Genomic DNA, 24,452 nt, shown 5'->3' on the forward strand with positions numbered 1-24,452 from the left:
TCGTAACTAGCATCTAAAAACGAGCAATAACTTAAGCAAGGATGATCGGTAACTGAAACAATAAAAACACATGCCAGGAGAAGCTTACGGACTGTACACGCAAGCCGAAGGAGGGCGACCATCGCCTCATACGCCTGAGTGTCTCGGTGGGTGAGAACAGAGCAGGCCAGCAGGACCTTGTATACGCCAGGAAGCAGGCAAGAAAGGAACAACCCGCGGCAGCTCTAATTTCTCCGGCCTCTCGGAGCCCCCACCGCCACTGCAACCCCCCACCCCATACGACCCTCACAAGTCCTGCCCGCCGCGGCGCTCCTTACATCCCCTCACGGCCGGATCCGCCCCCGCCCCGCGCTCGCTCGCCATTGGCTGCCAACAGCGCGGGGGGCGGAGCGTGCCGCGGAAGAGCGGGCGCCTGCGCCGTCTTCCCCCCACCCCCTTCAGACCGGCTTCCCGCTCGCGGTGCTCCGCTTCCGGGTCAGGTCGGGAGTGCCGTCGGGGTCGCCGGTGAGCGGGGCCGGGGCCGCCGCCGCCCGGGCGAGGGGCGGGCCGGAACTGCGAGGGCCGCGGGGGGAGCGGCGGCATTGCGCGGCAGGGCGGCGAGAGGGCCGCGGGGAGGCGGCGGCGGCGGCGGCGGCCCCCGCCGAGGCCTGGTCTGGCCCGCCGCCGCCGCCGCTCGGCCGATGCGCCCGGAGCCATGGACAAGATCCTGGAGGGGCTGGTGAGCTCTTCGCACCCGCTGCCGCTGAAGCGGGTGATCGTGCGGCGCGTGGTGGAGTCGGCGGAGACGCCGCTGAGCCAGGCGCAGTGCCGCGCCATGTTTGCGCTCGGCACCCGGCTGGTGCTGCAGGGTCCCGACCCCTTCCAGCGGCAGGTGGGGCGGCAGGTGCTGGACGCCTACGGCCGCTTCCACCGCGCCGAGTTTGAGGCTTTCTTCAACCGCGGGCTTGTCCTCGGCCTCCTGCAGCGCGGCTACGGCGAGCTGAGCAACCGCGACCCCGCCATCCTCGACTACATCCAGGCGGGGCTGCGCCTCATCATGAGCTGCCCCTCGGTGCTGGAGCTCTTCGAGCTGCTGCAGGTGGAGGCGCTGCGCCTGGTGTGCGAGCGGCCGGCGCCGCCGCTCTGCGCCCGCCTCTGCCAGCTGCTGGGCGACTTCCCGCAGTGCCTGCCCCGCGGCAGGAAGCTCTCACTCGCCTTCTGCCAGCAGCTGGTGCGCAGCATCGCCCACTTCCAGAGCCAGGGCACCCGCGAGGCCGAGCTGCGCCTCTACGTGTCACAGGTGACCCAGGTCAGCGCGCTGCTCAGGAGCGTCTGGAAGGCCGAGCCCGACACGCTGCTGCCCTCCCTTCAGGAGCTCTTCGCTGTCATCTCCGCCGCGGGTGAGCGGGAGCGGCGCGGAGTAACGGGGGCGTAGGTTATTCAGAGAAGAGGAAAAGCCGTAGCGCATGCAGTGGGCACTCTGCAGGCATCACCTGGTAACCACTGCTTTCTCACCCGCATACTAAAATGCAACTCCTTGACTGTTGAGAAAGCAAAGCCCTTTTATTTCTTGCCCACCCCCCAAAAGCTAGAGAATACTGGTTTTTTTTTTTAATTTATTTTGCTGCGGGGCAGGATTGTGTTTGTAAAAACTCCTGATACAGTGCTTTAAAGCGTGTACCAAAACGAGGTTTTGGGTGCCCTATTAAGGAAGATTTAAAACTATCAATAGTAAAACACATATAAAAATCTCAAAGGCTCTTGCCAAGAAGTTGGTGTCAGACTCTCTGTGGTGCCCAGCAACATAACAAGGAGCAAAGGCCAAAAACTAAAACACAAATTTCACCTGAACACTGGGAAGAACTTGTTTAGATTGAGGGTGGTGGAGCACAGGAACAGGCTGCCCATGGAGGTCGTGTGTGTTGTTGTGTGTGTCCCTGTGTTACCTGCTCCAGGTGACCCTGCCTTGGCAGAGGGGTGGGGCTCCATGGTCTCCAGAGGTGCCTTCCAACACAGTTGTGTGACTTGATGAAAAGCTACTCTTTCTTCTTGTTCCCTGGAACTGTTTCATAAATGGGATTTATAAATTTGTATAAAACTTTAGGTAGCATCCAGTGCCTCAGTAATGGAAATGTGATTGTAAGTAGGTCCTTTCTGACTTCTGAAATCAGTGAAGTCCTATAATAATTCCCATTGCTAAGTGCCTTTGCTGTTGAGGCACCTGGGAAACTTGACATTGCATCTTGCCATAAGTGGAATGGTTAGCAGAGAGTTGTTGAGATAGGATGTGGAGAATACTACTACTAAATTCCTAGGCTTAATATGAAGTATAATACACAACTTATGATGCTTTTTTTTAGAAAAACACAAAACCTACTTCTCAATTCCAGTTAGGGTGAAGGAGGAAGTAGTTGGCAGATTGTCACTTTATTGCATGGGAATGAAATGAACTAATGGCATTTGTAATTGACTGCTCTCAATTAATTCATTAATATATTCTAATTTTGGTTTGGTTTGTGATAATAGAATGCTAGCCATAGGATAGATTTATTGTCACTTGAAACTATGGTCAGGTTGCATGGTAGAGCAAGAACCTATCTCTTTTTCTGTGGGGTTTTCTTTTTAGTTCCTTACATTGTCATATTCAATTGTTACAGATACTTCATTTGAGCCTTCTGTTGCACTGGCAAGTCTTGTGCAGCACATACCATTGCAGATGATTACAGTACTCATCAGGAGCCTTACTACAGATCCTAACGTGAAGGATACCAGTATGACTCAAGCTCTGTGCAGGTAATGTGTTTAACTGTGAAGGGAGAGAAGAGTCTCTTCTTTAACTTGCTTTTCTTGGAGCTGTTACTGAAGTTTTACTAAAAAAAGCAACAAAACAAAAGTGTGAAGAAGAGGAACTTTTAAAATGGTATTCCAAGTCATGCTTTTTGGCATGTTAAAAAATATATATATATCAAATATATATGATGCTGTGGCTGTTACTGGCATGGTTTCAGTTTAAGGTTGCTGCCTTCATTGCTATTGTGGCTTTATTCTCCAGCCCTGCTGGGGTGGATGAAGAGGGTTAAATAGAAACTGAGAGGAAACACCTGTGTTCTTCTTAGATGACATCTTAAGTGAGGCCTTCTGCTTCATGGAAGATGGTGTAAGTAGGAAACTCCGTAGGATTTACAGTCAAGCTGAGAAACAAGGCCTTGTTTTCAGAAGATGAACCTTTCTGCTTTTCCAAGAAGCAGGATAGCATTCTCATGTGATGGTATTAACCATCATCTCCTGCTCAGAAGAAAGAAGCCAGTTCAAAATGAGTTTTACTGCTTAGCTATGAGGGATTTTTTCTGCTTAGATGTCTTAATGTTTTTTTTTTAAGGATTTACAGAGAACAGCTTCTATTACCCTTTTCACTCAAACCCTGATAGGTTTTTTGGGTGTTCTTTGAATGATAGAGAAATAGAAATTATGTAAAAGCAATTGCATATTATGTTTGTCACTAATCTAACCTTGAGTAAATGTGGTGTAGATGAGTAGCAGTGTAAACAGACAGGGATTCAGATGGCAATTGTGACTAGTATCTTCAGATATGTGAACAATAGTGATGCAGAAAAATGACAGTGGTAGAAGGATGAAGACCTTGAAGTTGGTGGTTTTTTTTTTTTTAAATCCAGTTGAAGAAGCTGTTATTGAGTACTGAAGGGTAGGAAAATGGGTAATGCAGTTAAACAGGGGACTATTAGAAATCTGTATTGCTTAAAAAATAATTTTTAAGAAGCCTTAAAATAAGAGTTCAGTGTCTGCAAGTTTATTAAGTACATCCATTTGAGTGTACTCTAATACTTAAGCATTCATGTAGTGTAGCACTTGAATATCTTGGTGGGCTTTCTCACACTGAAAACATTCCTTGTGTTGACAGTAAGTTAAGGAGCTGTATTTCAGTCGAAAACATAATGAGAAGAAGCAGCATTAGTAATACAATTTGGGGTAGGACACATTGTTTAGGCACTTAATTAGAATCTCCTTGACTGAAGAGATTTTAACCAAGCTGTGTTCCCAATCTAAAGGTCAGACCTGGGAAATTCAGGATTAGGTCATGCTGATAATTTGCCAGTAATGTGCTGGTGATTAATTTTCAAGTTAGTGTAGATTTAACATTTATGTTGCATTGCTGCCTCAAGACAGTGTAATCATATAGCTGTAGCTTGAGAACACCTTCACTGTGTGCTTCTCCTTAGGGAAGCAGTGCAGTACTGAGCTTTGGTTATACTAGGAGCTGTTATTATCAAATAAGTGCTCTTTTTTTTTTTTTTTTTTTGGTACCAACCAGGTAATGGGTGAGGTTTTCCCTCTTGTTTTGGAAAGGGAAGGGTAATCTTACTTGCTTTGTTCGTTCTTTGAGGTAATACTCTCTCTTGAGAGCCTCTAGTTTTGTTCCATGGAACCTTGTTGGTTCCATGAAGCCTCATGCCAACACTGCATCCAGTTTCTTTTTCCACCTCTGGCAAGTCTTTGCTGTTATTACTCTCTTCTGGCTTAGTGAAGCAATTGTTCAGAGGTTAATGCAGCTGGAATGTCTGAGCACCAAATGACTATGCTGTCATCAGGCTTGCAGCATTCCCAGGAGGTGCAGAACTCCAGGCACAACAAGGTCTGATGAGAGTTAGCAGAGCTTTGCTGACTGTAAATTAGAGACCTTGTTGCTCACTTCCTAAGTATAGCATCTGTGGCACTGCAGAGTCTTTCTGAGTTGAGCACAGAATAGCAGAAGTTTAAATTTAACAGACTCATAAGTGGAGTTTGTTCAGAGTGGGTGGTACATTAGACACAAGATCATGTTAGAATTTGGCTTGAGCTGTCTCATGAAACCTTACCTGAAGCATCAATGAGGAAAAGCAGAAAATGGTTGAATCTCATTGAGGATATATGGGTACTGTAAGAATCTACTTCAGAACTCTGGGAGGAAATGAACTGGCTGTACTCAGGATCCTGAGAAGTATAATGCTTCTTTGCACTTTGACCCAACTATCTTTGTTAAGAGAAACAGAAAATTTTGCTGAGAAAAGCCCCAGATATAACCAGGTGCTCTTTCCTATTGGAAAAAAATGTCAAATTCTGTAAGAGCCTTGTAAGTTATTGGGGGTGACAGGTAGTCAGAGGATCTTCTGTTGCTGTTTTGAGTTTTTTCCCCCTAATCTGAGGGACTCATGCCTGAGCTGCCAGATTCTTTGATGTGGTGAAGAAGATATTTTGTGGAAGAAGTTACTGTCTGAGATTGCACAAATAATTTTCTTTTCAAAGATAACAAAAATACTGTCCTTACTAGCCACATATGTGGGTAAAAAACCTACTGATTTTAGGGTGGTATGAAGAAGGTCCTCCTGAGGCTTTTAAGGTTTTCTTAATCTAGTCAAACCCAAAAAAGCAATCCTCTGTTCATATTCATGATCATCATGGCCCATGCTAGTATCTGCCTAAAAATGTACACTCATTGATTGCAACACAGCAGTGAGCCAAGTGAATGCAACCATAATACCTGATCTTCACCTACCAGATGTAAAATGTGATGCTTTTTGGGACAGTCTCAAGCAGGTCTGTGGGTTCACTTCTGTCTCTTCTGGCTTTTGTTTCTGCTCTCAAAATCATCAACTCTCAGATTAACAGTCAGGTGTTTTATAATAGTGGTTCTAATGTAGGACTCTACAGAATATTTGTCTAAACAGTTAAGAAAGCAATAGATTGTCATTAGGTTTAAATTAGGTGTGCAGATGTTTCTGACTGCTGGAAAATACCAAGCCTACAAATCAAGGGGAAGATTTGAACATGATTGGTTTGTGAGTTGTGGGGTCTTTTTTTTAGCTTAAGGTTATTTCTTCACAGACAAAAACAGTTTGGGCCTGTGTTTTTGATGCTCTATTTCAGAGGATATATGGAAAGGTTGCTCAGGATAAACATGTTTGAATTCAATATCTTGAGGAAATAAGAGCTTTGTGTAAATTCAGAGCACTGATTATGATGTTGCCATGGTTTTTTCCCAATTTTTTTTATGGTAATATGGATGAAACTTGGTAAGATTTGTGCTTGTTTGTTCAAAAGGCAGTTCTAAAGATGCCTTATTTTAGAGAAGCCTGTGAACTTTATAAGTGCAGATTTTAAGATATATACATTATAACTTGTCTCAATATCTGTCTACTCCTGTGGTAGAAAGTTTTTTCTTCCACCTAGTGCTGCCAAATTAGTGCTGCCTCATCTTGTTTGGAGAAGTAATCTTATGGACCATTAAGAAATTTGAAAATATTACCAAGTAAAGTCTCAGAAGAACAAAGTCTAGATATCATGTTTTAGCTGGCACTCCCTTAAAATATTGTCTGTGTCTTAGATTTGTTTCAGCTCATCTGCTTGTCTGCCTTAAGGATCAGGATAAACTAACTATTAATTTAAAATACATCTCTTTTCTGTTCCTGATATTTCACTGTACTTTGTAGGCACAGGAGATCGCTTCACTTTTTTCTTAGTTCAAGTGAAATGATCCCTTTTGAGATGTATGCAGACCCCAGACTGCTCCATGTATTTAAAATGACTAGATTTTACTATTAATTTAGAGTGTTTGGATTGGCTCCTGGGAGTGTAGCTGTAAGTTGAGGAGTCTTCCTTAGTAGTCACTTTTGGTCTGCTTTGGAGTAAAAGGTGTTAGAGGGGGGGTTACCAGCTACAGGCACTTTTTCAGCAGTAAGTTTTTGCCATATGTTAGCTCAATGTCTGTAACATCAGAGTGCATTTTCTAGACCAACAAGAAGCAATACAAAATATTGGCTGTTTTATGGTAAGGTATTTTTGGGGATGCATTTTTACTTCAAATGTATTGAATAAATCATTATTCATTTCAGAGTTAAATTACTTGAGATACAATGAAAATTAATTAACCACTTGCCCAACATTCCTGCATTACTTATTGTGAGTCTTATTGTGTAAGCATGTTGCAAGCATCTTTTTTGTTGAGATTAAAGTTAGTGGCATATTGTTTTTTTTCTTTTTTGTTCTCCTGTTGTCTTGCAGAATGATTGATTGGCTGTCCTGGCCTCTGGCTCAGCATGTGGAAACGTGGGTGATTGCACTGCTGAAAGGGTTGGCTGCAGTCCAGAAATTTACCATCCTCATTGACGTCACCCTGCTGAAGATCGAATTGGTATGTTGGAAAAAAGCATTCAAAAAAGGGAGAGGGAAAGGAATTGCTACCAGCTATGCAATTGTGTAGCATCCTTTTTATTGTAACATACAGGGTCTTCTTATTCTGCTAATATGATGTGTATGCATTTATAGCTGTCACTTCCATGTAATGATTTTGTCTATTTCAAATGGCTGTGTGTTTGAGGATTTTTTTTGTGTGTTAACTGAACTTTTACTTTGCAGATTCACTGAAATAAATGTGGGTTTTTTTAGGTCTTTAATCGACTTTGGTTTCCTCTAGTGAGGCCTGGTGCCCTTGCTGTCCTTTCCCACATGTTACTTAGTTTCCAGCATTCTCCAGAAGCTTTTCATTTGGTGAGTTACTAAATAATTGTTTTTGAGTGCTTTGAAATGCCACTCACTGTATAGTTTCTGAAATGGGTGTAAAGAGCAACAGAATTGATGTGCTTGGATTTTGTCTGTTGGAAGGTTGTAGAACTGGATTCCTGTGGTTATAGGAAGGTTTTTTAGATTCCAGATTCAGCCACTTCAGCTGTAACTGGAAACAAGCATTGTCCTTCCTTGTATGTACCTATTTCTGGCAGGAGTGTCTGGGCATCACATTTTGACTGCATGCTTCTGGAAATCCATTTCATGTGTGTGAAATTTGCTGATAAAGTTGGAGGGCAAGCAGGTTTTTGAGGCCAGCTGTTTGGGGAAAACAGGTAACAGAGATCATCTGCTCTGTGTCACCTGGTCACCCTGAATGAGACCAAGAAGTACTTAACTTAGAGAAGGCTGTGCTGTGTCAATGTTCATGGGCAAATCAAACCATTTTTCCTGACCCCTTTTCAAAATGTATTCCATCAGTTAAGGCCATAGATGGGAGGGTGTGAGAGTGACTGTGTTAATACCGCAACGTGTTCCCACGCTTGGCATTAAGCTTAAAGTTTAGGAGAACGTCTGAGATTTAAGAGTAACAGCCTGGCACATTGTCTCTTTACTGTTTCCAGGGCTCTGAAGGGGTATAAAGCCCTCTGTTTAATGTCAGAGTAATTTATGCCCGTTACGTTGGCTTTTACCCAGAGATCTCTCAAGTTTCTCCAGTGTCCTGATCTTGTCTTAGGATAGAAATTTGAGTTACAATTAAAAGCTTTGAATATGTTCAAAACATAAATGTTTCATATATTTTTCTGTCTTGCTTTTCTTTTTTCCTGAGAGAGACAAAACATTAGAAAAAATGTAATATATCAGATAGCCTATTGTAGAAAGAGGAATTTGCTTTACCAAAGAAAATTTCTATTGGAGGCTGCATGCTGTCTTGCATAAATATCTCCCTTCAAGATTTCATGACCATTTTAAACAATTTTCTTCACTATCATTTATTTGTGCTACTACCATTTAATAATCTGTAATATAATATCTTCCTTCACTTTAAGTACTTGTTTACTTTTTTAATAACAAATGGCCTGATTATGCAAGTGTCAAATGGACATTTGATAAATAGAAATTAATTTCCTTGGAAATGCATCTGAGATTACATTCCATCTCCTTACACTTGAGCATCATTAGCATAAATTATTTTGGTATTTTTGTACCAGAAGCAGTCTTGTACTTAAAATGTATGATGTAGAACTTATGATCATCAAAAATCTACTGATATATAGAAGTGTAATGCAACCTCGAGCCAGAAGAGAGAATTCTGTGTATTCAAAGTGTGACTTTCAGTATTATCCAGCCTGCAGAATTCTACTCTCTTTGGCAGAACTGAGAGCCTATCCTTTTTCTCTTGTTCCCATGTGCTTTGTCTGTTCAGAATTACCATAACTCAGATCTACTTGATACCAAGCTCCATCTTGGAGCTCAGGAGTTGCTTTCTCATTGCTGTGTACCACATTTATAAAGTGGAAGGTGAACTTTTTTCATTGCATTACCTTTCAGTATTGACTTGTGGTACAGTGAACTCTTCATCTTTGTCTTTTTATTTTTAAACAGTGGATATCTTGCTTACCTAAAGAGCAGGGTTTATTTATCAGAGATGTAAAAATATTTTTTATACCCAGAGAATAGCCAATATTTGAAAAAGTGACAAATCTCTATTTTGCTCCCAGACTTTTTTACTTTGTTGTTTTGAACTATATCAGTTCTTGTAATTGGTATGCCTTCCTCAGATTCCTGTATTCTTATGATTCCCCTTCTGTGTTTTATGCCTTTAGCTTACAAATTGTTTGGTAGTAATTCATGATGAGAAATTATTCCATCAACTTCTTTCAAAGTTAATCAATCTTAATTGCTTGGGAACTCACAAAGGTGTCTGCTTTGAAGGTTCTACTTGATGTCTTAAGGCTAATGTCTCACACATTTAAAAGTAGAGAGCTGTGCTGAAGAAGAGGAAGGAGAAGAAGTAAACATTTCTGATGCTAATCTGGCCAGTTTAAAGTATTCCTGAATCTGAACTAAGTCTCAAATAGATTACTCTAGCTGTGGTCAACTTTCAGCTCCTAGTAAATGACACGGTTGTGGTTTATGGAGCTGAGCTGCCTCACTAGGTGGAGCTATGGGCCAGTTCCCTTCTTGTAGGAATAGCAGGAATGTATTCATTGGCTCCTGAGTTCAAGCATTAGATTCTGTTAAAGGAAAGTTTAGAGCTTTGTTTAAAAACCATATCTGTGAAATCAGAACAAGATACTAGACTGTTAGTGGTGGTACAAAAGCAAAGTGTTTGCAGTTAATATCCTTAATAAGATGAGTACTTTGGGACACTTGACTGTTTAAAACCTTAGCGTGCACCTTTTTAAGTTCATGAAGTTCCTTTTAAAACCTGCTACGTGAGCTAAAGTGAGCATTGAATAATTAATTGTGCTGCTTGAAAATTGTTATGTATGAAGAGTAATGTATGTTTTTCAAGTCATTGTTTCTCAACTACTTCTTAATTAATAACAAAAGATCTCCTGTTATTTGGCATGTATAAACCAATGAAGTTCAATTAAGTGTTTTGTAGAAGAAAAAAACAATAAGAAAATGCAGTTAACACCTTTTTGCTTGTTTCTTTGTTTTCCCATTTTTTAGATTGTCCCACATGTGGTCAGTTTGGTTCACTCCTTCAAAAGAGATGGCTTGCCTTCCAGTACAGCCTTTTTGATGCAGTTGACAGAGTTGATACACTGTATGATGTATCATTATTCAGGTTTTCCAGAGCTCTATGAACCCATTCTGGAAGCTATTAAGGTACATTAGGAATGTTAAGAGCATGGAATGTTTTTTTGTTTTCCCAGATGTGAAGCTTTAGTTCCACAGATCCAAATTCTTTAGCACTTCCACATGGAGAAAAGAGCTAACCACATAATCTCATGTCAATCTTGTGTTTGAAATATAAAATAAGCATAAAGCTTTGAAGAAGAAGGCTGGGGGGAGGGAAGAGAACAAGGGCAGGCAGTCTGTTGTATCTCCTAGGCTATCAGGGGCAGCAGCCAGACCTTGGAGGAGAACTGGGGAGCAGGGGGAGATAAAATACTGCTGCATGGCAAGACCTGTTGCAGAAACAAATAAACAAACCTATTAAGCCAGGTGTTAAATGTTAAGCTGAGTGTTAAATGTTTCTCTTGTAGGACATGCCCAAACCCACTGAAGAGAAGATTAAGTTGATCCTCAGTCAGAGTGCCTGGACTTCTCAATCCAGTTCGTTGCCATCTTGTTTATCTAGACTTTCTGGAAAATCTGAAACTGGGAAGACAGGCCTAATAAATCTAGGAAATACTTGCTACATGAACAGTGTTATTCAAGCACTTTTTATGGCCACAGAGTAAGTGCTTCTTAACAGCTTTTTTCATTGCACATAATTCTTGCAGTTACTGCATTCTTGATTTTCACAGAATAGTAACATGTCCTGGGGTCTCTCACCTTGCTAGAGCTGAGTGGGTTGTTTTGCACTCAGTTACTGGTTGCTTTGTTCAAGTTCAGCTCTGGAAACTGCAATTTTAGCCACTAAAAATCCTGATCCTTCCACCCAGTGTCAAAAGAGAAGGCCTTTTTCCCTCACTGTCCTTGCTCACTGCTGTATTGTAAAACAATTTAGTGATACTTTTGTTATAATCTGGAAGGGTATTAAAAAAAGTCTGTCTGTATCCCATTCCTATACATTAAAATGTTTAAAGACATGGGTATTTTGCAGTGTTAATTCTTACCATACAGTAATTTTATATCTGCACTAGAGCAGAATTCCAGTATTGAAGGAAGTGTTGCGTGTTTTGCTCTCCTTCAATTTGAAGGAATTATCTGAGCTGGAACGATAACTGAATTGTTAGAAGTCTAGCTAGGAAACTCTTTCATTTGTCTCTCTCTTCCATTTCAGTTTCAGAAGACATGTTTTATCTCTGAATCTAAATGGCTGTAATTCCCTAATGAGAAAACTACAGCATCTTTTTGCGTTTTTGGCCCATACCCAGGTATGTCAGGTTTTCATCTGTTTTTTTTAAGCTTAGATCTATGTACCAAAATTGAGAAAAAAAAATTGAAAATTGAGAAACAAACATGATGCCATGGGAATCCTCTTGAGTATTTCAAGTATAAATATTATATTTTTGTATGGGAATCAGTCTGCCTTCAAATGCTCAGATGGTGTGGATGGACTTAGGAAATACCCATTTCTCTAGGTGGAATGTGTTGGTGTTTTGTTGTTTCTATTAATTGGTAGTGATAGGTTTTCTTTGAGGAGCAAGAATGGCAAAATCCAAATAAGACCTCAGTTGATATACAAGCTGATTTTAGCTATCTTTCTAGGGTAAACTGTGACCTTCTTCATTGATTTTTACACTAAATTGTATTGTAGTTCAAATTCTAATGTGAATATTATTAGCTGTTCAAAACACTTTGCTAGTGCTGGAAAGGCACAAGACACTTCTGTTACCCTTGAATAATAGCAATTAACTTGTGAAGAGGATGAGGCTGGATCAGCTTCAAAATAAATGGGTCCTTATGAAGAAGTACTGGTGTTCTGAAGAAAGCAAACAGGTTTTTTAATTCACCAGCAAGAATGGTAGCTGCTATAATACCTGGCTTGTACTCACTAAACATTAATATTTGCTGTCAGGATAAACTATTTGTATCTTTGTACTAGAGGCGATTGCTACAAAATTAATGGTTCTCCCTTGGAATGATTAAGTTGTTGAAATGTTTGTGTACCTTGTGTTTCATTCAGCTGCTCTGTGATAATGTAGTCCATAGTTCAGCTGTTAATATTAAAATAATATAATCAGCTTTTTAAGTTGATTATACTACAACTATGTAACCTTTTCTGTTCTCTCACTTGAACAGAGGGAGGCATATGCTCCTAGAATTTTCTTTGAAGCTTCCAGACCGCCATGGTTCACTCCTAGATCCCAGCAGGATTGTTCAGAATATCTCAGATTCCTGCTAGACAGGTATGGTTATGGTGCCATTGATGGGAATGAACCTATAGCCTTACCACGTGATGTTGAGCTCTTGGGAGCAGTTGTGTAACAGTTCCAATGCATGAGTAGGGATCAGGAACTTTCAACCTCATTCCTGTCTTTCTCTGGTTTTCTGTATAGTCTACAAACTACTTTTCTTCATGGGTTTAGTCTGTAGTGAAATCTGGATTCAATATGGCATCCAGATAATTGAGAACCTGTTATGGTGGTAACAATGTGCCACTTTTATAAATCTAAACATGGGTGTTACGTTCAAGTCGTGGTCCTGTTGCTAAATGAATAGTAGTTGGTGGAAGCAGTTTAGTTATGCTTCTGGAATTTCATGTTGGTGGAGACAGCTGTGTTTCATACAAGGCATGCAAGTCACAAAGAGATGTACATGTCTTTATAACCAGTTAATTAAGCAAGCAAATTAACTGTGGCAGAGATAAATCAGTAATACCTACGTTTATTAATAACGCTCTTTATTTTTGGCTTGCTAAAGGGGGCTTAAGCAATATTACTTTTAGACACATTCTGCTCTTGGAGAAATTGATCTCAATAGTGAAAATTTTTTTTCCTCCATGTTTTGGGTTCCTCTTTTGGTTTGGATTTTCTTGCTGCAGAACGTTATTGGCTGCAGAATTCTGACATTTTCTTTGGAAATAGTCTGGCCATAAAGCCATAGTTACTTTTCCTCTTACCAAGTCTGACATACAGGCCCAGTCAACTTGGGAGCTGATTTATTAACACAATGTAATGGTAAATAATAAAAACATTGTTAGGTTTCTTTAATATTTGCCAATTCTTTCAATATATCCATGGTGTTCTGTTATGTATAATGAGGCCCACAATAAATGTATTTGTGCCACTCATACTCTGGTTTGGAACTCTATGCTTTAGCTTCCTTATATAAAAAAAAAAAACAACAGATTTTTTAGTGTAAGATACTTTAGCAACTTAACTATCTGTGGTTTTTAGCTGGGAAAAATCTGAACTAGTGTGGCAGTATTTGGAATATAGCACAGTTACTTGGATTTATTTTTCTTTGTTTTCAGGTTGCATGAAGAAGAGAGAACTTTGAAAGCGTTGTCTTCAGTGAAGAGTTCTGAAAGTATTCTGACTGACAAGTCCCAGGCACAAGAAACTGCCCATAAAACATTTACTGAAGCACCTTGTATGGAAAGTGAAGAAAGAACTCTGATAGAGAAGATGTTTGGAGGAAAATTGAAGACTAACATATGCTGTTTGAACTGCAAAAGTATGTCTCAAAAGGAAGAAGCTTTCACAGATCTCTCTTTGGCTTTCTGTCCCCCGACTTCCCTAGAGAATGCTGACCCAAAATGCATAGAACATTCTGAAGTGAAAGATGACTACATGGTGCAAAGTAATACTTCAACTACCAGTCCTGATGCAGAAACACCTCTCAGTAATTTGGAAGTAAATCGTGGATGTGACACAGTAATGAATGAAGGAACCATAGATTTTTCTAGTGAGCCAAGCTCTGAGAACACCACAATTTCTGAACTCAAAGTTGAAAATAATGGGGATATGTCTCAGAGTCTAGTAGGTAAAAATACCCTGTCAGTTACAGACTTACTCAATTATTTTCTGGCACCTGAAATCCTTAGTGGAGACAACAAATATTATTGTGAAAAGTGTGCCTCTTTACAGAATGCTGAAAAAACTATGCAAATCATTGAGGAACCTGAATACCTCATTCTCACTCTTTTGAGATTTTCCTATGATCCAAAATGTCACATAAGGCGCAAAATCTTGGACAATGTTTCTCTACCGCTTGTATTGGAACTGCCAGTGAAAAGAGCAACATCCCCTTTAGCTGTTGTTTCAGGAGGCTGGTCTGTTGGTGTGGAGATTTCTGACACTGGAGAAAACCTTGCTAAAAAACTGAAGCCCTCTGGTGCTGATGAAGTGACCTGCCCACAACTGGTGCCCTATGTGTTGAGCTCTGTGGTGGTGCATTCTGGGGTATCCTCTGAAAGTGGACATTACTATTCATATGCTAGAAATGTTACTGGATCAGGACCTTCAGGGCTCTGCCACCAGTCTACAGCTCTCTCTTTAGTTTCTCCTCAGGATAAGCTGTTTACAGAGGAGAGTCCTTGTACTGTTGTAGAGAATGAGCTGGACACTGAGATGCCAAGAGAATGGTTTCTGTTCAATGACAGCAGAGTGACATTTACCTCATTTCAGTCAGTCCAGAAAATCACCAGTAGATTCCCAAAGGACACTGCTTATGTTCTGTTTTACAAAAAGCAGAACAGCACCTGTGGCTTAAACACCAATCCAGCAAATGGCCTGTGGGTAAATGGAGACCCTCCTCTACAAAAAGACCTCATGGATGCTATTACAAAAGATAACAAACTGTACTTGCAGGTAAGGTGGAAATTTTGTGTAAAGGGTGTCTCCTTAAGCCTCACAAGAGGCAGTCTACAGGAAAGAACACAGCAGCTTTTAAGTATTCTGCCATATTAACCATAAATCATTAGTCTGGCTTCATCTTGGTGTTGCTGGACAGGTTTTGTAGTAGAGTTGTCACTGTTAGATGGGAAATGTCAAGGAAAATGTCATAAACTCATTTCAGTTTAAAGTTTGAGTGGAGATGCTTGTATAGGTCATTGAACCACCTGCCATTCCATATGGGAGAGGCTTCAAACAGTTCAAACTTTCATTGCCTTGATGGAATTACAAGAGTGGCTTAACTTTACTTAAACACTTCTAAGTGGTGTTCTTACTAGTGCCTTTTCATTAGTAGTGAAGCTTGACTTCTAAAACTGTGCTTACTGAGATGCTGGAACAACTGAAATGATGACCAAATGTGGGTGACTGGGCTCCATTTTCCCTTTGCTGCCTATGCCATACTCTGTGGGACCAGTGCTTCCAGCAGCACTCTCCCTGTGTTCTGGGAATTCCACCTGGCTGTGGCAGCCTTTTTGTTTGCTGTTGAAAGAAAACAGTGCTCTCCACACTTCAATACCTCTTTCTTAGAGCATTGCTGCCCTTTTTTTTATGTTCTAGGAGTAAAAGTATGTTTTACTGTGTGCTCTTTGATGGGTTAAGCTGTTTTTGTAAGGGCTCTAGACTAACTCAAATTACAAGAACTAGGTAAATTTAACTTTTTTGTAGTGTTTTATTTATCTCAGAATTTTTGAGCTCCTGACGTTTTCTCATTTTAATTGAGGCTCATTACAAGTGCTTGGTTATTGTTTTTTTGAAATTATTGGTAATACTGTGATTCACTGAATTAGATTATTCTAATTTTAAGATGCTGTATTTCACTGTTGGTTCAGAATTCTAAATTAATTTTTCCTGCTAAGTTAAGAATATATTCTTCTGTCCTGAGAGAACCTTTAATTTTCAGAAGATATGTGCAAAAAATTCTGTATCTTAGTGCTTTTGTTTTGCTATTGCATATCTGTTTACCACATGGTAAATGAAGATGTTTTCAGTATAAATAATTAAACCTGCAATATGGGTTGCTCCCACTCTATTTAAAACCAATTTTAAAACTCTTACTGCAAATAAATGGAAAGCAAGGTGGGATGCTCTGCATATTCTGAGTCCAGAGAACTGTATGGACTATCAAGTTTTACTTACCTAATGTAGTATTTGTGGGGATAAATAGAACAACCTGGAAATATTAAATGTTTTTAGAAATAAGGCTATTGCTTGTAAAAACGCCAGTGGTCTAAGGTAAACAGGTTGGTAGTGTAGTTTTTTAGCTAAACAGGCTATTTAGGCAAGGTCTGCTATTTTAATCAAAATCTGTGGTTCATTTCTGGTACTACAAGTTTTTAGTATTTCCTTGTTATTCCTAGTAAACATACTTAGTTTTTGGTGTATCATAGAGTTGGCCAGACACTTAGGACTCCACATACTGCTGCAGATGGCATAATACTGTCTTCAGGAGTGTGGCCAGCACATCTGTGTAGACAGTGTCGTCCAAATATCTTAATTTTTAAAATGAGTATGCATTTCAGTCCTTAGTAGTGTACAAGAGTTTCAAACTTAGGCTGTGTTTTTGACAAGGGCAAAATAATTCAAATTCACCACGTCTGCTTTTAGCACCTGTGCAAGTATTTGGAGAAGACTTGAGTTTAGTGGTTTCATGGTAGTATGATACAGTCAGGGAGAATTGAAGGGTGACCCCTGTCGTTACTGGAAGCCTGTTGTAAAGTTTGCTCTCATTGCCTGTAGGGAGGTGTGTGGTGATGGGGTGGCATGTGAAGGCAGCAGTCAGTCTGAGCCTTAGCACTGGAATACTTTCAGGTTGTTGCCACCAGGTTCACTGTCTTTAGCCTTCAAGAGCCAACATCTGCCTTCTCTCCCTCAATTTTTGCAGCTCTTGGCCAAGTTGAGGAAGGTGTACTAAAGATAGAAAATTGCTGCAGGGTTTATGGAACTAATTGGCCAGAGACAAAATATAGTGCCTGATACATCTAATGAAGGAAAGGCATGTGGCTCATCCCCTTCTTAGGTGTCTTAAGAAGGCTCAGGAGCATTCAGCTGAAAAAGCAGCTGGCAGGCAGCAGAGCTTTTGTGTTCCTTCCACTTGTGCAGGTACATTTTCCAGCAATTGACTCTGCTTTTTATCAAGTGCTTGAGAGTTGCAGAGGCTTGCTACATTATTACAGTTATCATAACAATAATTGAAAGCTGAAAGGCTGCAGTGAATAGAAACTAGATAGCTTGTCCATCCTTTGGCCTTTTATCTGAGTACATTGATATTCTATGCAGTTGATGGAGTGGAATGAGGGAGTGTCTTTCAAGTAACGAACATTGATATAAAGGTTTTATCTTTTGACTTTGCAATCAAGAAGAAGAGCATATGAAAATTGCTAGGATGAAAATTTATGTGAAATATATATCAAAACCTGTTTTGTTAACTTCTCACCAGCAGTCTCATTTTTAGTGACATTCCATGTTGCTATAATACAATTTTAGCATGAACTGAGATGGATTTAATTTTGTTTTGCTTATGCATACTGACAATCAGTGAAGTTGGACATCTTAGGTTGGCTGTGGATGATGAACTTGAAAGTTCAGCTTAGCTGTTCACTAGAAACCAGTGATGCTGCTTTAAAAGCCATTTTAAAAGGGTGTGAGACTGTGGGTTGGGGTTTTTTTTAATTGTCTTTGTTCTTTCATTTCAGGAGCAAGAGCTTAGTGCTCGAACACAAGCACTTCAAGCTGCCTCGGCCTCTTGCTCTTTCCGACCCCATGGATTTGATGACAATGATCCCCCGGGAAGCTGTGGGCCCACAGGTGGAGGAGGAGGGGGTGGGTTCAGCACTGTTGGCAGATTGGTCTTTTGACTGTGAAGACAACCTGGAATACACTGGTTCCAAAGCAGCCTAGCACTGCTGAGGACAAATAAAATACCCAACTCTGGCAAAGTTCTATCAAGGCTTTGAGACTTGGTCCTTGTCCAAAAGCAAATATTAGTGGGTTTTTGGTTATGTTTTATTTGAAATAAATAAGCGCATAATGGAAAGAAACCTACCTCTTAAAAGTTCAGTTGCTTTCATATTAAGATATGCTTGCCCAAAAACCAGAAAATGAAGATTTTTTTTTAAGTAAATGCTAATGATGTTGCATTAAACTGAACAAAAATGTACTTATGTCAGTTTCTCTTGTCCTCATCCACTGAATGAAGAAAGTTCATTTTTTACTCTGATACTATTGCTTTATGTGGAAAGCCATTTTCAGATGGGCTAAACTGCATCTGTACTCTCACCCACTGCTTATTTTCAAATACAATACCTGTGTGGGGTTTCAGAGATGATGCAATTTGTAATGAAGGCAATAACTTAAATGTGACATGGTACAGTACTTTCCAGGTTAAAAATTATTCAGTCCATTTCTAGTGTAAATGAAAAGAAAAAAATTATACATATTTGCTAACTTGTTATCCAAAAAAAATGCATGTTGTGTAGGAGCACTGTTTTTAAATAGCAATTGTTAACTCAGTAGCATTTCTAAATTGTTTTGAGGATTTTAAAATTATTTCAGGGGATCTATCTGCTGAGTATTGGAAAGGAAGAGATTCTGTATGTGCCTTGCAGTACTGTAACTTAAACTCTCTGAGGCTGCAGAAGATGAGAAAATGTCTTAGTCTTTTTTTTTTTTTGTCAGCATTAGAAATCAAGACATTGATAGAAAGCTTTTAGGTTTCCAGAAGTTAAAATCTGTTAGTTTGAAATGCAGTAAGTATTGCCCTTTATTTTTTGATTTCAAAGTATACACACCTAGTGATCTATAACTTTGATGGCCTGTACTGCTGAGAAAAAACTGGTCATAAAGATGGAGCTATGTTTATGAAATCACAGAAAATCTGCCTTTATTGGTCTTTGCTGAGGATCTTTGCTTGTAAGAGTCTTTTGAAGCTTTGCCTTTGGCTTTTGCTGGTAGTGAGGACTTTCTGGTGAGTTCAGGATTTTTATTTTTTTTTTTACTCTGCAGAAGCCCACGATTATTCTGCCCAAGGAGCACTGTTTGATTGCTCATTAGGCAAGCAGAGGCTGAGGATCCACTCCTTTCAATCTTGACAGAAATGGCAACTTTGATTTTGATGTGCAATGAGGATAACAGAAGTAAAGGACTTAGACTGTTGAACCCAGTGATTAATTCTTGAGTAATCTTAGAGTGAAGTGTAAATTATTTAGAGTATTTTTACAAAATTCTACACTGTTTTTGCTGTGTTTTTATATTCTATTAGGTGACAAAGTGTGTCCTTAAAAAGCATGCAGACCTGGCAGGTTTTAGCATAACTGTATAGAAATAAGGAAATTTCTTAAAAATGCTTTAAAAAAAGCATAAGATATGTTGAGAGAATTAAGTCTTGTTCATATGATATTAAATATATGAAGTTTAGTCTGAAAGGTAATTTAGCTTGCAAGTTATTTTTATATTATCACTAAAATGATGTGATTTACTATAGGTTTAGATGTTATACTCAAGAAAGCTAGAGCAGCTGACTTTGATATTTTATTTTTATTTTTAATACTTTCCAAGCTTTCTTGTACCAGTTTGTGATACCTTGGCTTTGGCCTACTCTTTTCATTGCTATCTCAGTGGTAGGTCTCTGAACCAGGGGTTCAGCCACAGAAACATGGAATGTTTTGAGACCAGCATGAGGAACATTCTCATTTCATTGCACTTGGATGAGGTTGTTTTTGAAAGTTCACTTTGCTTTGAAATTCTATAACTTTGTCTAAGAGGGTTTTGTGTTGCCTTCTAGGCTTCTCTGCCAGTTTGCTTTGGTTTGAAAATGTTTTATGAGACAGGTTAATTTGGCTTTTCTCCCAGACTGAGGACACATTCAAAAGCTGTCTACTCATTGCATTACCTTGGGAATATTTAGTCTCTGTATCTATTTACTGCTCATTTTAAACTACTAGTAAGTAGAAGCAGGGGCGAGTGGTTTTACTCTATATGAAATCATAATATTGTAAAGGTCAGTTTTGTTTTTATGTTCTCACAGTAAAAATACAAATTATGCAGCCTACCTAAAAATAATATGCAGTATGTCTTTTGTACACCTGTTGAACTCTATTTATTTCATGAGTTCTTAGAAGGCTTTCTACACCCTTTTTGCCTATTCTGAATTAGGGGTTAAATATAGAAAATTTAAATGAGAATAATGTAAATCAGGTTGGATCTGCTTAGGTGCAAAATGATGGATGTCTGAAATTGAAAATAACTTCTTTCTTTCACCCTGTTGACTTGTGTCAATGCATTTGCTAGGGGTTTTAAAAGTAGGTTTTAAAATTCAGGATACCTTTTGTAAGTCTGCTTGCTGACATGACAGCTGTCCTAGGCTGGTGAGTCATAGATATCCAGCTTGGAAGGTTTCAGTAAACCTAGTGGAAGTGAAGAATTATTTCATGCTTTGAAATGTGCACCTTTATTATTGTTTACAGTTATGGTGTTGCATGCCGCTGTCTTCTGGAGATGAGAGAAACATGTAGATATGGTAGTTTGATTTCTGTTGCTTGTGAATGAATGCTGGATGGTTTATTTATTTACCTTTTGGCTCCATTCTTAAGAAGTTTATTTAGTTGAATCAATAGAAAGATCCAAAATGCATAAGACCGTTTCAGAAGCTTGAGGGTTTTTGTTGTTTACTTTCCTGAAAGAGACACAGTTGCACCACTCCAAGGTGCTATGTCTTAAAATCATATTTGCTTCTACCAGGACAGACTGTGACTTGGTCTTTGTTTAATGGTCACTGGAGTTGTATTAACTTTCTTTTGTGCTGGTAATTTTTTACAGTTTTTAATGTGGAGCATCACAGTGGATTACTGTGAGCAGTCTCCCCTCTAACAAGTGATTGCATTGTCTATGAGCCCATTTATCCAGGATGAGAAGAAGCTTCTTTGAATAACTGAACCAATTGTACTTTCTGGCTGGATTTGTTCTTTTTTTTTTTTCTTTTCTGTGTTCCCTTCTTTGGAAAGTTAAATATTTTATCTTCTCTATGCTCTGGAAGTTTATTTTAGGTAAGCCTTAATTTCTTTTTTTTAATCTGTAGCAATAAGTTTGTTCATTGAGTCAGAACACTTTTTTGTACAAGTGACAGGCAAAGGGCAAAAGCTCTGGGAGATGAGAGTGTTCAAACAAAATCAAGTGGGTATAAACTTTCTGTAAATAAAATTTAGATTAGAAACCAAGTTCCTAATTCTGGAACAGCCTTCTGGGAAGAGCCTTGCTTTGAAGGAAGAGCAAACTGTGTATCAAAGAAATTAAATGCAAAGTGGTGTCTGAATAGTAGGGCAACTAGACCTGATAAACCAGAGGTCCCTTTCAGTCCCTTCCTAGAGTTTTGCTCTTTTGTTGGGTTTCCTGTCTTGCCTCATTACCAGTTTTGTTTTTAAGGCCTAAGTATTTGAGGGTAAATAAATAGAATATTAAAAGGTGACATGAAAAAAGTTAACTGCTGAATTTGGGGTGGTGTTGGTCTCTGATATAGGGGAATGAAGCATAAAAATTACTAAGTCATGGCAAGTGGAAGCTTGGAGGAGTTGTGATCTAAAGAAATGTGCTCAGTTTCTAACACAAGGGTGATTTCCCTGGGTAACAACCTGCAATGTAATGTAATGAGTGGTAGCACTTGGCATCTTCAGTAGGCTGCAATTAAAAGGAAATTATTGGACATTTTCAAATGGTGAGCAAATGATCTATGTTGTAAATGCGATTGGAATAGACAACCTTGAAGGCTTTTTAATGTTCTGTGCAGCCAGTCATCATAGGTCTACCAAAATCTGAATTGAGAGCTATGGGTAGTATGTTGTTAAATCCCAGTGGTGTGGGGGCACATGTGACAGAGAACCGAGAGTTGTGTGGTGCTGGCTGGGTTGTGCCTGGCTCAAGCTCTGCCTGTGGGTTGTGGTGTAGCACTGCCTCAGCACCCAGGCTTTTGTGTTACAGTGCACACACACAATTCACTGGGGATCTGCTTTTGCTTCTATTAAAGCGTCCAAATCAAAGGCACAACAACCAAAACTACCCAGACTGAAGCATGGATTAATGTTTATTAATACAATATGCACCCTCCTTATTTAAAATGGAATATCTTCTTAATGTGCAAGATTCTAGGTAGGAATGTGGATTTGGGATACACATTTCTTGTTCCCTTGTTATTTTTTCCGGTGCAGGCAGTATTTTTAGGAATCAGGTGTAAAAGTGCTTAAATGGACATGTCAAAAGAGACAACACAGGAAAGAGGGACAGCAGGTGGTGAAGGAGAAGAGCTGGTACTGAACTGAAATGGGACAAATGCTGATAGGACAGCATGGCTCTATTCTAATTTAAAAGTTGCACATGTTTTAATTTCACTGCTGTAACTTTATTCCACCAAAGGCTACTTTGTCAATTATGCCTTGTGTTATCTGAGCCTGATCCCTCAGAAGTTTCTACTGTATCATAATATCCATTTCTATTTTGAAGAAGAAATATCTCAGTAGGCATATGCAAAATATGCTGCTGAGGAGCTTATTTCAGGTTGACATGAAAAAAATGAATTCAGCAACAGGATATGTGACTGTGCAAGCAGCTGTAGAATCATACAGCATCCTCAAGGCCAGTGGTCTCCAAGCTTTCTGATTGCACATCCACATCACTAAAAACTCCTACATGTGCACCCACTATGTATATTTATTAATTTATAAATAATATATGTACTACTATGCTAATTTATTATGTACATACACAGGAGTAGAAATTGAAAAACTATGAGAGAAAAGTGAAATAAAGATTATTTTTAAATTATTTAAAATTTCATTTGTTAATTTTGCAAAATATACTTTCTTCTTGCACCCAAATGAATTGTCTTGGGTTGCATGCACCTCACTTTGGAGACCACTTTAGGGTAGTCTTGGAAAGAGTTTTAACTTGATGGGAACATGCATCAAAACTGACCAGTTTATAATCATAGTTTCTTTAACTCTGTGAATATAGAACATTGTCCTTAACTTTGTGCTGCATTGTCAGAGACAAGTTTTATGAAAAAATTCCTTTCCTTAGGATTTTTTTCTCCTGAGAAGCTGAGAGGCCTCAGGAGTAAAATGTAAACAATGATTATCTGCTGCTGTGGTATGTAATAGGTGCATCTTTGATTGATCTCATGTGGTTGTTTCTAATGAATGGCCAATCACAGTCAGCTGGCTCTCTGAGAGTCACGAGCTTTTGTTATCATTCCATTCTTTTTCCTTTCTTTGCTAGCCTTCTGATGAAATCCTTTCTTCTCTTCTTTTAGTATAGTTTGAGTATATAGTTTTCTTTTAATATAATATATATCATAAAATAATAAATCAGCCTTCAGAAACATGGACCCAGATTCTCATCTCACCAAAAGAGATGAGAATCTGGGTCCATGTTTCTGACTGGGGCTGCCTGCAAACTGCCACACTGCATGACTCTGTTTTGGATCTCTGTTTATTCAGAGTTCTTCCAAAATTTGGTCCAAGGCCTGTGTACTGTTTTGCTGTTTGTTTTCCTAGAGTGTGCATTAAATGACAAAACAGGAGGTGTCAGCCTTAAGTGGTTTGCAGAAATGCAAAGCCTTTCCAGTTTGGAGAGGAGGGCATATCCCTTCTCAAACACAGGGATGTGTTAGTACTTGGCTTTATAGATTACTACCATTTTTCAACTGACTTGCCCTTTCTCAAATGTTCACTAAAGAATTGCCATATTTAGTGCTCAGCCTCCCAGAAGAAAGTAATTAATTTTCTTGCTGTATCTTTCCTGGTGTTTATTTTACTGAACTACAGTTGAAACCATATTTGCAGTATGCCTGTGTTTGAATCTTGTAAACTGGCATAAATTTTTAATAGTATTTCATATCAGTTTTTTAAAATTGATGGGCAGAAATGACTTGTACATGTGTTGGGCTGCATAAGGAAGTCAAAATATACATCTCAAAAAGTGTCTCAAAGTATGTAAGTTTTCATGTGTTTGACTGGAGAGGCAAGATAGATGTTCTAGTAAAATATAACAGTGGTGATTTGGGGTTTTTTACTTTTTAATATTTTACCTGTAAATCTCAGCTTGAAGGATCTCACACAAAAGCATGGAGAATAAGTCATCTGAGAACTCTTGATGGTCCAGCTGTGTCTGGAGAATGAAGTAGCTGGATTTGCTGTGTGTTTACAATGCAGTGATTTCATCTGAGTGTTTCATCTGAATTGTCTTCCCAATTGGTGATACTTCAATCTTCAAAGAAGAGGAAATTACTTCAATTTGTTGAAATAATTAAGGACATCACAGTTGGTTAAAATGCAGCCTTTCTCACTGAACTTGGAAGTTACGGCACAGAAACATTCAGGCCTCCTGTAAATAAAGACATGATTCTCAAAA

General features: G+C 39.4%; 1 protein-coding gene across 1 annotated transcript; it reads left to right on the forward strand.

Annotated features, from left to right (window-relative positions):
* The first annotated feature begins 473 nt into the window (after positions 1-473).
* On the forward strand, positions 474-24,452 carry USP38 (ubiquitin specific peptidase 38). Its single transcript, XM_054632498.2, has 10 exons — positions 474-1,379; positions 2,637-2,772; positions 7,036-7,165; positions 7,420-7,521; positions 10,216-10,374; positions 10,755-10,948; positions 11,498-11,591; positions 12,460-12,566; positions 13,634-14,972; positions 17,750-24,452. Exons 1-10 carry the CDS (start codon positions 695-697, stop codon positions 17,909-17,911), a joined length of 3,108 nt encoding a protein of 1,035 aa, XP_054488473.2. The 5' UTR covers positions 474-694; the 3' UTR covers positions 17,912-24,452.

Source organism: Agelaius phoeniceus, chromosome 4, assembly GCF_051311805.1.
Source record: "Agelaius phoeniceus isolate bAgePho1 chromosome 4, bAgePho1.hap1, whole genome shotgun sequence".
NCBI lineage: Eukaryota > Metazoa > Chordata > Aves > Passeriformes > Icteridae > Agelaius > Agelaius phoeniceus.